A 13,112-nucleotide genomic window follows, 5' to 3' on the forward strand; every position below is an offset into this window, starting at 1 on the left:
GCACACTAGAAAATGAAACTCATTAATTAATACCTTTGGTAGAATTTATACAATAATTCACACTTTACAATTATAGAACAACAAAGAAACTTGTTCATTTCCTTAACATATAACTTCACAGTTGCAACGAGTTGCGATTATGCAACCCTGGAATAATGCATCACCTACTGAAGATAATACAATGAGTGAACATGTTAATTAACCATAAAAATAAAACTTAGTGGAATAAAGCAGTGGAGAATAGTTCATTCCAAGTATCAGGTAGTCCAGGAAGACACCAATGGCTGCAATCAGCCCTATTAGGGTTAACTCTCTTCTGAGGACTTATTTCACCACTGTAAACTGAAGGGTGACCATCCTTCCTCAATGCTGATAACATTGTGATGTCCAAAAGATATGCAGGGTTTCTCATTTCTCTTATAACCATATCCACAACCTTCATCTGCTCAGGGTATGCTCCAGGGTATGTTCTGCTACTAATTGGTGCAGTTTCACCATAACAATTCTTTGTTGTCATCACACTTCTTCCACCCACATTCCATTCATTTGGGCTGTATATTCAGACAATCATAAACCAAATAATTAAAACATATTGCATTGATATTATTAAGAAATACACTTTAAGTCTAACTCAGTCTTCTAAAACTAACTAGCTAATAAGATGAGGTTTACATCAACTTATATACTATGAAATGTCCTTATCTTTAGTTGTTGATATGAAATCTGTAATACTGTGATTTCTTTGAAATTTATCTGAGATTTTTGCTTCTTTTTTCCTCACTACATAGTAGCTTTCTTAATTGTATGAAATAATACATTAAAATGACAAGAAGATACCTGTCACTTATTATCTAGAAAACATATTACACTTTATACCCTTGTAAGGGGCAAGTAAGCTCTTAAAAAAGGCAAGAATATCATGTAAATTTCAAAAATTAAAACATGCGATCCAGTTTACTTAATGAACTCAAAAACACAAATCACTGTTTTACCTCTTACTGTACTTAGCAATGCTTAACAATGTCAAAGCTTAAATGGGTTAATGCTACTCAAGTTAGTTGGGAATATGTGGTGTAAGTGAAGTCGTCCACAGATGAACAATGGACATCTCCATTTACTGTTGCTGACCCTATACAATGGACATCTGCATGTGCAATGCCACAGCCTTGCCCCATCAGATTATATAGCACATTTATGTTGGCCATATCTTACTTAAATGTATGCTGTTTGAAACTATTTAGTTGGGATATTTACTGATCACGAGATATTGTGGTTTTCTACTATGGGAAAATGCTAGAGATAACTTTTTGAGAGACCAAAACACAATCATGCGTGACATGTACGGATAAAAATAATTACTTCATTGGGGGGAAAAAGAAGTAGAAGCATTTGTTGAACTATTTTCATGTGTATGGATATGATTAATGGGATGTGTATCATGTATGCTTTATTTCACCGACTCCTGCTGCACCAGGAAAACAAACTTCTCAAAATCTGACAGGGTTGTTGTGGTAAGGCAATAGAAGGGCCAATTGTAGACTCTTGTGACCATGAATGACTTTGAGGCCCCAAGAAAAGAACCTTTTCATGGTTTGGATAACCTAGATTTTATATTAATGAAATAATATTGGAGCTAACAAGACTGCTATTTAAGTCTGGTGTCACATACTATTGCTAGCAAAGAAAACTTAGTGGATAGGCAATAAAAGAGCCAATTGCAAACTCATGTGACCATGAATGAGTTTGAGGCCCCAAGAAAAGTACCTTTTGCATTGAAGTTTTGTTATCATAATATTTTCAGATGAATGCTAGCAGAAAAACTTTATAGTGCTAATACTAATAAGACTTTGTTAGTGTTCAAACATGTGATAGAGGGATATAGAAACTCTGTGAACAGAGCAAAGCATGGCATGATTTAATGAATAATGTAAAAATGAAGAGACTAAGATCATGGCCATTTTGTGAATTACTACTGTATAGTAAGTTATTATAAAATTGTAAATAGTTTACTTTTTGGTATCAAATAGATTTTAGTTCCATATTATGTAAATGTGCAATTTAGATCTCAACCTGTGACAGAGACAGCACCTACTAAGTCCATAAATTTCAACTTCAAGACAGACAGAAAACTCAACTTGCAATAAACTTTTCGACCGAAAACTATTAGCAATAATCCATATGCAAGCTGTCAAGGCCTGGTCAAAGAAGGGCCCCATTTTCATCCCTTAATGCAAATATACAATCCATCAGATAAAATGCAAATGTAGTTTGACTAGAGAAGAAAGATTGGAATTTTGTTTCATGTGTCTGCTTAATTATCAATCTTCAATAATTTAATTTTATTAGTTACTATGCTTCATGTGTGTGAAAATGTCGGTTAAATATAAGTTAAAAGAACCAAAATGTCTCTCTTTTCTTATTCACCAGAATACTCAGTTTCACTGTTAAACAAAATAATGCAAGAGAGATAAAGCAGTTAAAGATAATAGATAGTCAAAGATGGAGGGTCCCTACTTGTAGTGTGTGGGAGAAATTGATTGAAAGAACACCCTGGTTTTGCTTCTATCAATGTTAGTGTCCACCCAATTAGCCCATGTTTTCATACCCCTTTCCATAGCTGCCAAGCGATCCATATCTGGGTAGAACTTGCCTCTTAATTCTACATAATCCCACCTGCAAGATTGTATTACTAACAATTAACTAAGAACTTCTATGCATTTTAGTGTAAAAAATTTATGACATCAATTACAGGAAATAAATAGTTATTATAAAAGTCAATATACTAGCTATATATAAAAATTTGTGATTGAATGATTTTTTTAGTATTTTCTTGAATAAACTTACAAAAGGTCCTACCCCTTAAGAGAACCCTGATGAGTCCACCAATGCCCTGTGTTGAAAGACAGCACATCAGCATTCTTCCATGCGTCACCATTCTCATATACCTTTTCCAGATTCAGAATTCTCTTCCCTTGGACCACACCCACCTCCACTAAATAAGGAGCTCTGTAAAATGAAATGCTCACACCATAATCCTGCATATACCATACAAACCCAATTTGGACCTTTTCTAAAAGATGCATTTTTACTCTGCATGGTCTATGTATTATTCTGACTTGTAAGGGTAAAGAATGAAGATGATGTGGCTGCAGTTTGCATCCACTTGACAAATTTAATGCCATGACAACACTCCGGGTCCACTTGACAATATAGAAAGCTACATCCTTGTTCTAATTGACACTATCTCACAAACACCTTTTCAGCAGATTATTTGTCCTATTACAAGTATATGACCCTACCCACCATTATTTTTTGTGAAACTTAACAAAGTGGGAAAAACAAACTATTTACTGCAGGCAAAAGTTTGTTGGTCTTACCTCTTATTGACCTACCAAAAACTGAATCTTATCCAGAAAAAAACTGGGTATTTGCCTTATCACCAAAAGAGTTTTGTTTCCATAAACTTCTTTTATAAATTAAAGTTAACAAAAATATGAGTTAAAATCAGCTTTTAGACAGGTTAAACCAGAGAGTGTTAGCATAAGTAGGACTGCATATTTAATTCATGTTATGTTTTTATTTCTTCGTCAATAAGTATTTGTAGCCAAACATGACCTAAATCTTCCAACGAATGGAAGTGTCAAGTACTGCCATGATTACTCATTTTCTGCTCAGAAAAAAGAGAGTTTTTGACTCACCAAGAATCTGAAGACTGAGAGAGGATCACCCCTGACCAATTGTGTGTGTGCCCGAGGTGCTGCAGCAGATAGCATACAAATCAAAGACTGCCATTGGTTCCTTCCCAACGAGTCACCAACAAACATCACGGTTTTGCCTTTCATTTTCAGCAGAAACTCAACCCCATTGAACCTACCATGACATATTAATGCCACAAAACCATTCAAATCATGCTTAACACACACAAACAATATATGCAACTTTATGAAATGCAGTTACATCAGAGAACACAACAATACTACCACTCACACAACATAAACAACAACAAAGTCTCATCCCATTAGGTGAGATTTACTTTATGAATCATCACATGACATGACATGATAGTATTGGACTATGTAAAAACCAAAACTTCAGGAACACTGGCAAATTATAGTAGGACACATTTTATTTCTTGTGGTGTTGTGTCCAATATTGTTGCTTGTACCTTGGGAGCTCACAACTGAGAGGCTTCCAACGGTATTTGAGGTAACCAGAATCAGGGCGACCGTACATTTGGCAGTTGAATTCTGGGTCTATGACTGGGCATCTAGAAGAATGGTAAAGAGGGTATCTTTCAGTTTCATCACGGACCCAAGCACCTACGAACAATGAACAAGTGGTTTGGTCGGTTTGGTTATGATGCTGTTTCATGCCTGAAAGCACAGTAGAAGAAGCTACATGGCATTGAAGTGAAAGAAGTAGGAGAAGAAGAGAGAAGAATGAGGCCAAAAGACCACAGTTTTGAGAGGCAAGAAGGGCCATTGCATAGAGAGAACAGAAGAAAGGTGAAAGCAGAAAGACACAAACAGAGACACAAACAAAAGTGGTAACTGCTTTCAAATGTATATAGAAAAAATGGTGGGGACGTGGCTGAGTTCTGTCAGAAAATCTAAGGAAAATTATTCAGTTTATAAAATGATTTTAATTTAATGAAATAGTAATTAATTATTTTAGTATTTAAAAATTAGTTTTTATTTAATAATTTTGTGTTAAAATATTTTATTTTAAAAGAAATTATAAGATAAAAGGTTAAAGATGCTCTAACTTATTATTTAATATTTATAATAGTGACATATAATTTGGATGGGATAGTTAATATATTATAATCAAATCATTCCATTTTTTCTTATAAATATTCCTTTAATTTTATATTTTAAAACTTTATTTTTTTATAATTTTATATTATTTCATCATTAAAAAGTTCATCAATTAATGAAAGTGTACCTAACCTGCTTATATCCATTAATACGGAAACCTAGGCACACTATCTAAAATATTACAAATAAAATAAAACTCCTTATATCAAAATCCTAATTAATTAATGAAACTCCTAACCCTAACACTTAAGACGTTAATTAGCAGACTAAAACTGCTAATAACTGATGAAATTCATTAACTGATGATATTTTTTATATTATGATAATATATAATGGAATATCTAATAATCAAATTGAGTGTTTAAGTTTGTTCTAAATTTAAATGGAGTTAAATTCAAAATTTAAGTATAGTTATTTCATTTAAACATAATGAAACTCTTCTAAACCTCACCGTTACTAATTAACACCGAAACCTACGCACACTCAAACATCAATGTAATTAATCCCTTTAAAAATGAAATGCCTAATTAATTAATGAAATTCTTAATCCTGATTCTAGAACCTCTAATCCACATTAATTAATCAAATAAATCACGAAGCATAATAAAATGAAAACCTTGTGGGATTTAGCATGGGCAAAGTGACCTAGCCACTCCATTACAATGAGTTGGTATTTTTTATTTTTACTTGGTTTTGATTTATTTATCTGATTTTTTTAAAATAAAATAATAAAAATTAGTTTAAAAAAAATCATGTTAGATAAAATATTTGAGTCTACAACACATTACTTGATATACATAATATATTCCGGCTTTTTGCAAAGGAAAAATAATCAAGAAAATTAGATGTGTCAAATATTTCTTTTATATTAACTTTGTACACCCTTTTAATTTCTAATTAAAGTTTTTATTAACAATAATCTGCTTGCTTTTAAAATGAACTTGATGCTGAACGACCTTTTATTCAGCACCAAAAAAATGTTAACAACCTTTTGTGTGCTTGTCTTAAAAATCACTAGTATAATTACAAAAAAGTGATATAAAGTTGTTTATAACAATAAAGTTTATATTTAAAAAATATCAATTTGTTGGGAATTGCTTTTTGAAAATTAACTTAACCATAAAATAATGGAAGATTTTATCATGGTAAACTTTGTAATTTTGCTTATATGATGAAAAAAAAAACTTTGGTGGATAGAAAAACCTATTTTATAACTATTGATGATTTTACCAGGCATGAGATATATATGCATACAAAATTCAAGGATACACCATCTTCTCAAAGAAGCTGAAAAGTAGAAAAAGACATCCATAAAAAGAAAAGAAATCTACTAATAAGAGCTTTTCCCATATCCATGTAGATTTGACAAAGATACTATCTTAAGAAACAGTACTTGTATTTTGACATGGTAATTTTACATTGTAATCTTACACTTGTAATTTATGATAACGAATGAAAAACAATATTCCAAATTTGAGTTTGTTTCTCAATTTTATTTAGTCTGCTTTCCCTGTTCAATACTCCACAGTATCAACTAATCACTACATTCTATAAATCTTTGTAAATATGAGATCAGGAAGTTGGAGGAGTAGAGACACACTCCAACCCCTGTTGATCCATCCTACTTTTGTCTATCTCTTCATGTTGGTCTACTTCTGATGCTGAACTCGACTTGTCAAACTCAATTCTACATTTAAGACTCAAAAGATCATGTGGTTTTCGTTGTGTTTCTGCAACATGAAAGATCAGAGTCTTAGTTTAGGTAGTGAGTAAACTGGTATCTCCTTTATAGATAAAACAAGAAGAACCAACAAAAATCGGTTCAAGTGCAAACCTCTTGTTAAGCCTGACTGGGGAGATGGAATCCTTGTCAACAACTTCTGGCACAAGACGGTTTCCTGAAAATCTAGGAAAGCACAGTCCAAGAACTGTGACCTATCGAAATTTGTCATCTGTGCAAAGCCAAAAGATTTGGTCCAAGTTTCTAGCACAGCAGGAACAGCAGGCAAGACTAGCCTCTCCACTCCCAGTTGCATGAGGTTCTGATTAAAGAAAAAATTCAAGTGAGAAAATGATCACAAACTTATGAAAAGTAAATTAATTTAGGAAAGTAAATGTGTGGTTTGCACAACATACTCATGCTAATAGCTTTTGCAGTTATTTTGTTAAAATCTCTAGCTAAATTGCTAATACATGAGAAGCTGATATGTATGAAACCTTTAGCTATCAGGATAAGAGATTGGGTTCATATTGGTGATAGCTTTAGTTGAATTCCTTTCAGAAAACAATGCAGTGTGGATAATAGCTTTTGTAAAAGAAATAGGAAAATAGGCATAGATTTGCATGTCTTACACGTTACCTTCTCAAGCTCATTCATTAAAATGCGACACATTCCAAGTCGACGATATTGTATTCTGGTACCTACAAGTGGTACCTCAGCTACTTTGTCTCCAAAAATCCTATAAAATAAAATGACGAGTCAAAAGACCATAGTAATACCAAACATGAAAACTTTATAAAAAAAAAAAAACTCAAACAGGAAATAATGCAAAACCACTGCTTTATACTTAGTAGTAGCGCAATCCTTCACTCACCTAATAGTTGCTACACTAATCAGTTCTTCATTTTGCTCCAGAAGTACAGTGTAGAAACCCTGGAAATTCAATCGATTGAGCTCTGACCTACAAGTTTCCAAAATACAGATATCAGGCTTTGGCTCTGAGGATATAACAAAACTATGGTCCATGTAGAGATATGCATAGAAATTTAGTTACAATTCTAATGCGTATAAAGAGTTTTGTTCTGAGATAGCTGGCTTATCAGACAACCTACAATACATCATTCAGCAATTACTTAGTTGTGTTATCTTAACTATGATATAATGGATAGTGTAATAATTAAAAAAATTCTTGTCAATTAACAGTGAAATGCAGATATGAAATGGCTATTAACTATAGGTTAAAGCCAAAAGTGTACATGACCAGAATTCTCCAGTCACACCCCACTTGATTATCATCCAAAAAAAATTATGGATACCTAAACTAGCCACAGCTATTTACTTCAAGTTTCCAGCTAACATAGAAATACCATGAATGGAATCTAAGCCAAAGATTTACATATTTAACTCCTCATGCTATAAGAAAGAATTGAGTATGACGCAAACACAATATGCAAATAATTCTTTTAAATATAAGGAACATGAATAAAACGATAAGAATTTCAGACCTAGAGTTGAACATAACATCATCAATGATATCTCTACCAGTGAGAGGGTTCTTTAGGGGATCAAAACACTCATGCATCACCGAAAGTGCAACACTGAGTTTGCTGTATTTCTCTGCCAATAAGTCATTCAGAGAACTGCCAACATCAGGACTGTCAGAGTTGTTAAACTTCTCCAGTGTCCAAGTTAGATTGTTCGGACCCACAATAAGTGGCTTTCCTAATAGATTTTGGAGGCCTGCATATATCTGCAAAAAATATATAAAAGTAAAGGTTACTAGCAGTATATAATGAAGACACAGAGCCTTAAATGTTTCATTAGCCTTAAACTTAAATGTGTTCTTCTTGCCATGTCTCTAAAACATACCCTGTCCTAACACATACCCTTCACCAAAATCTTCCAATTGTTGACAGGCTAATTAGCTATTATATATTAAAGCACACACGACCTGAATGAAGAACTCACTCTTGGACAAGAAACCATTAGTTCTATAAAATCTCGTGTTCAATAGTTAACTAGAATTACATGTGGGGAAGTAATTGACAACAATTCAATTTTGTTTTGATAAAAATAGGGTAATGCTTTCAATGAATGTAAAACCACAATTAATAGAAAAGCAGAAAAGGAAAGAAAAGAAAGCCTGAAAGGAGATAGAGCAGATTAATTAATTCCATGCAAATTACGATTAAATTTCTCCTAATTATAGAGCAAAAAAGAGGTGGATTTGATGTACCTGTTCACACTCTTTTCCACACAACCAATTTTCCATATATCTTCTTGACTCATCTTTTTCCCTATTTTTCAAGCATCCAACGTGATCTAAATAGAGTTGACAAAACATAGCATAAACATTACACTATTGATAACATGCGCTGTCATCCACAAAAACAAAACTTAAGAAAGGAATTTTTGAAATTTTGAACCAAATATGCAAATCAGCTTACATTTGTGTTCACATTGAATGCAAGTAAGAAAAAGTACATCCTCAGACCCTTCTGTTTTGATTTGGCTGCAAATCGCACAACAACATGATGGGCAAAACCAGTCACCATGAGGGACATCCTACACATGTAGAGGAAAATCAGGCCAATGCAATACCAGTTATTCATGCATGAAAGTAATGAATTGAAGTAACCACAAATTAGAAAAAGGAGAGGAAATAGAAAACAAAGATAGAACTTAATTGGCATAATTGAGAAGAAAAACAGTTAACATACATTCAAACCAAGACATGTCCTATGAAATGCAGATGGACATCTGTCGCATAAAATAAGTTCACCACCATATTGACAGACAGAACAAATATCGTCATTTTCTCCTCCAAACAGATCATTGCATGGTCTGTTCATATCTTCCCTTGTTCTACTATCGTGCATGACTTCTACCATGCAATCTAAGAGTGATCTACCATCCTTCAAAAATATGCAAGCAGAAGGCCTGCTGACACCACTTCCACCAGCATGATTTACAAAGCACCGAATACCATATATTTTCTGGCAACAGCTACACTTAATTCCATCATAAGTAATCCTCCCCTGAGCTAAATCAGTGTTACTGCCTCCTTCTGCCCAGTAATAGACCTTACATCTTGGCATCAGCACGCCCTTATCTATTAACCAAGACAGAACATTTTGAGGTCGTTGGTGTGACACACTTGGGGCAGACAGCACCCTTTTGCTTGATCTTAGACATTCTCTACGTGACCCTTTCATGTGGCACTTTGGCATGATGGCTTCTGAATTCCTGGCGTGTTTATGGTTTCTATTCTCAGTTGACCTACTTGCTGGTGAAGCAGTATGCAATTCAGGTTCTTTTTGAAGAAATTGGGACAAGGTTTGCGATAGATCATTGCTATCAACATGCCCAACACTTCCCTCATTTGGAGGACAAACATCAAGATCCTGGTCATTTGGTTGGTCTGAAAGCAGAAGTGAAAGATTAGTGTCATTTGCAGAACCCATCCTACTGTGATCAATTTGGGGCTGCATAGTGTTCATGTTGGACTCCAATTGCATATGTGTCAAAACTTGAATAATTGAAGTGTAAAACTTCTCGTCCTGTGCATCAGGTGACTTGTACCTGTAGCGTCCACGTCCAGGAGTATGTCTATCTTCTGTCCACTCAATTTTCCATCCAAGATATGCTAGATGCTTCCATACTTTAGTCTTCAAAAGTTCCCTAATGGACTTGCTACCACATCCAAGTAAATACTGGTTAATAACATCAGGACAGAATTCAACCTCGGCCACTACCATAGGTTTCCAACGAATGGACACTGAGCGTCTGCGTTTTCTCTTTCTTGAACAGCAGCTAGCACCCGGATTTACTTCACCAGCATCAGGCATGATCTTCTGAACAGGAGATACAGGTTCCTCCAGCCAAATAAGTTTCTTCTCTGATGGCCCATCCATCAAAGGATCTCTATCGTATTCCTCTTGAAAGCAAATGATGCTACCACTTTTTTTATTGCTATCCAACAAGTTTGACATGCCACCATTTTCCATAGGGATATCAGAAACAATAATGTCAGAACCAAATACGTTAGTGTGTGCAGCATCACAGTGAATGTTGTTGTCAGTAGGTTCAACTGAGTTCAGTTCTTGTGTTTCTTTCAAGAAATCCTCCGGAAGGTTTAAAGCTGGGAAAACTTCTTCTAGTGTGAGAACATAGTAGTCACTAATCACCTCCACTATAAGGGCTCTCCACAAGTCCTTATCATTACAAGTCCAATGTTTTATTTTGTCAAAATCCTTTCTAGTCCTTATATCATACCATATTTGCTTCACTGAAACAGCAACAAAGGATTCCTTTTCACACTCCTGAACTACTTCAAGGAACACCCACTTCCCTCGTGGCTCCCAATTCTCAGTAGCTTCATCCCATTCTTGAGTTATCCGCAATTGATGAGTTCCTACCTTCATTTCATCACCCAAATCTGGGAAGAGCACGCTCCTCTCCTCCATTCCATTACAGTGATCAAATATAACACCTTCCCACCAGCTTTCTTGATAATTTACATCAACACAGAGACCGAATGAAACGTCCCTCTCCCCGAACTCAAACGGAGGAGGCAGTGGTCTGATGAATCCATGTTCAAAGCTACAACCTGAAGAACTATAACCATCCAAAACAGGTGAAACACACACCACATCCACAAGGTATTTTGATCCATCATCATCTAGAATATTGTCATATTTGACATAACGCTTCTGCCTCTCGCAACGGACCACCGTCCCCGGGTGCCATGAACCCAGAAAACCCTCTTCCACGCTTTTTACCTGAAAATCAAATAAAATCGGATTAAAAAGATAGAAAGTTTAATTTCTTGAACTGAAAATTTCAGACGAAGGTATCACCGCATTCACGTTTATCAGAGTAGTAATCAAAACACACAATAGACAATGAGAAAAAATACCAGGACTCTCACACAATGGCAATGTGAACAAATCATGAGGACTTGCAAATAACATTGACTCCACGTGATGTTACCGTGAAAATGTGCCTCGTTTCAACTTTCATCATTTGCATGAACGGCTCATGGGAATTCAAAGCAAACCGCGAACGAGGGTTCAACCAAGAAACCAACAATTTGGAGAGGGTAAAATCGTGTAAACGTATCAAAATCAAAAAATCGACAACAGAACATCAAAGGATCATAAAGATAAACAAAAAGCACACAGAAAAACACAGACACGCACACAAAACCCATGAAAACGCAAACGCTGTATAACCGATACACCAAGAACAAAAGAACTGAGCAAAATTCATCACCAGAGGAAGACCCAAAAATCCATAAACTAAAAAGATTATGTCTATGAAAAAAATAAAAATCAAAGAGAGGATTTAGACGTGGCACTACCTCGACTCTCTGGTCGACAAGAAGCTTTTTTTTCCTCGCCCCTCTTCTCCGTTTAGTGCTCTCATAGCACCTCTCACCATCAACATCCATTGGAGAATGATTGTGAGACATGGTGACAGACAACTGAGAATGTCTCTGGCACCCGTTTTCAAGAAGCCTCGAAAACCAGTAAAAACAAGCGAGACAAAACGACAAGAATCCTCTACGTTAAACCAACACTCCCAATCCTCGTTACCTCACCACCCTCCATGCTTTTTTATGGGAAAAGAGAAACACTCACTTCAGTTCTTTTAGTTTCTCACTGTTGTGTTGTGTTATGTGTGATCACTTCTCCACAGTATAGAATTGGAACCGCACGAGAATCCCCTGTTCCGTAGTCACTCTGTCTCCTCCTTCTCATTGGTCCACGCTGGCACTCATGCATGACGTGGCTCGCGGGAACGTAGTTCTGTCTCCACCCTATTTCTCACACTCTTAACAGGAATTCTATTGAAGGGGAAGGAGTTAGAAAGTTCCCGCTCTAGTGCGGGAGGGTGCACCGTGTGGGATGATGGACCCCACTTTTGTACTTGAGATCAAAGAAAAGTATTTTTTATACATTTATCTAAATCACTGCATTTTTTATGATAAAATAAAAGATAAAATAAAATATATTCAATTAATGCATTATATACTGATTTATATAATATATAATAAGATTAAATGAGTTGAACAGCATTTAATTGAATAAAAATAAAAAAAGTGATGGAAGATTTGAATGGATGAAAATGGAGTATTTATGTATATTTGTCTTGATATTATTAAATGAGACAAGGTAATAAATAAAAAATTAAGTATTATGTTTGTATATACGTTTGTTAGTACACATCTGGATATAAATGCTATTTATTTACTACTGGATTCTTATTTTTTATACTTTACATAATTAAGATTTTCCTCAAGCTTCTACTAGTTACTATATATCCTTTTATAACTAACTAGGAAATTAAAAAATATTCAAATTATGAACTAGTGCATTAACAAATATGGAAAAAAATTATATATAAGAGGACAAATTCATTTTTTTAACATTTTTCAAAATCTTAACTTGGATTTGTCTCATTTAATTTAAATGTAACTTACAAAATAGTGATTAAGAAGCTAATTATTCAGGTCAACTATTCTTAATTAGAATTTAATTGACATGTATTCAACATTCAAATTATGATTTGTT

General features: G+C 34.5%; 2 protein-coding genes across 2 annotated transcripts; both read right to left on the minus strand.

The window, feature by feature from the left end:
* PMR5 (Pmr5/Cas1p GDSL/SGNH-like acyl-esterase family protein (DUF828)) lies at positions 1-4,534 on the minus strand. The gene is made up of 5 exons (XM_068628954.2): positions 4,166-4,534; positions 3,699-3,870; positions 2,857-3,035; positions 2,515-2,673; positions 1-551 (listed from the first exon to the last, which is right to left on the minus strand). Exons 1-5 carry the CDS (start codon positions 4,480-4,482, stop codon positions 218-220), a joined length of 1,161 nt encoding a protein of 386 aa, XP_068485055.1. The 5' UTR covers positions 4,483-4,534; the 3' UTR covers positions 1-217.
* Positions 4,535-6,146: 1,612 nt separating this feature from the next.
* Positions 6,147-12,191, minus strand: LOC137823718 (PHD finger transcription factor). The gene is made up of 9 exons (XM_068628955.2): positions 11,900-12,191; positions 9,258-11,318; positions 8,985-9,102; positions 8,774-8,859; positions 8,043-8,287; positions 7,412-7,498; positions 7,177-7,276; positions 6,652-6,859; positions 6,147-6,547 (listed from the first exon to the last, which is right to left on the minus strand). Exons 1-9 carry the CDS (start codon positions 12,008-12,010, stop codon positions 6,390-6,392), a joined length of 3,174 nt encoding a protein of 1,057 aa, XP_068485056.1. The 5' UTR covers positions 12,011-12,191; the 3' UTR covers positions 6,147-6,389.
* Positions 12,192-13,112: the final 921 nt, after the last annotated feature.

The sequence above is a fragment of the Phaseolus vulgaris genome, chromosome 8, assembly GCF_051622355.1.
Source record: "Phaseolus vulgaris cultivar YP4 chromosome 8, ASM5162235v1, whole genome shotgun sequence".
Taxonomy (NCBI): domain Eukaryota; kingdom Viridiplantae; phylum Streptophyta; class Magnoliopsida; order Fabales; family Fabaceae; genus Phaseolus; species Phaseolus vulgaris.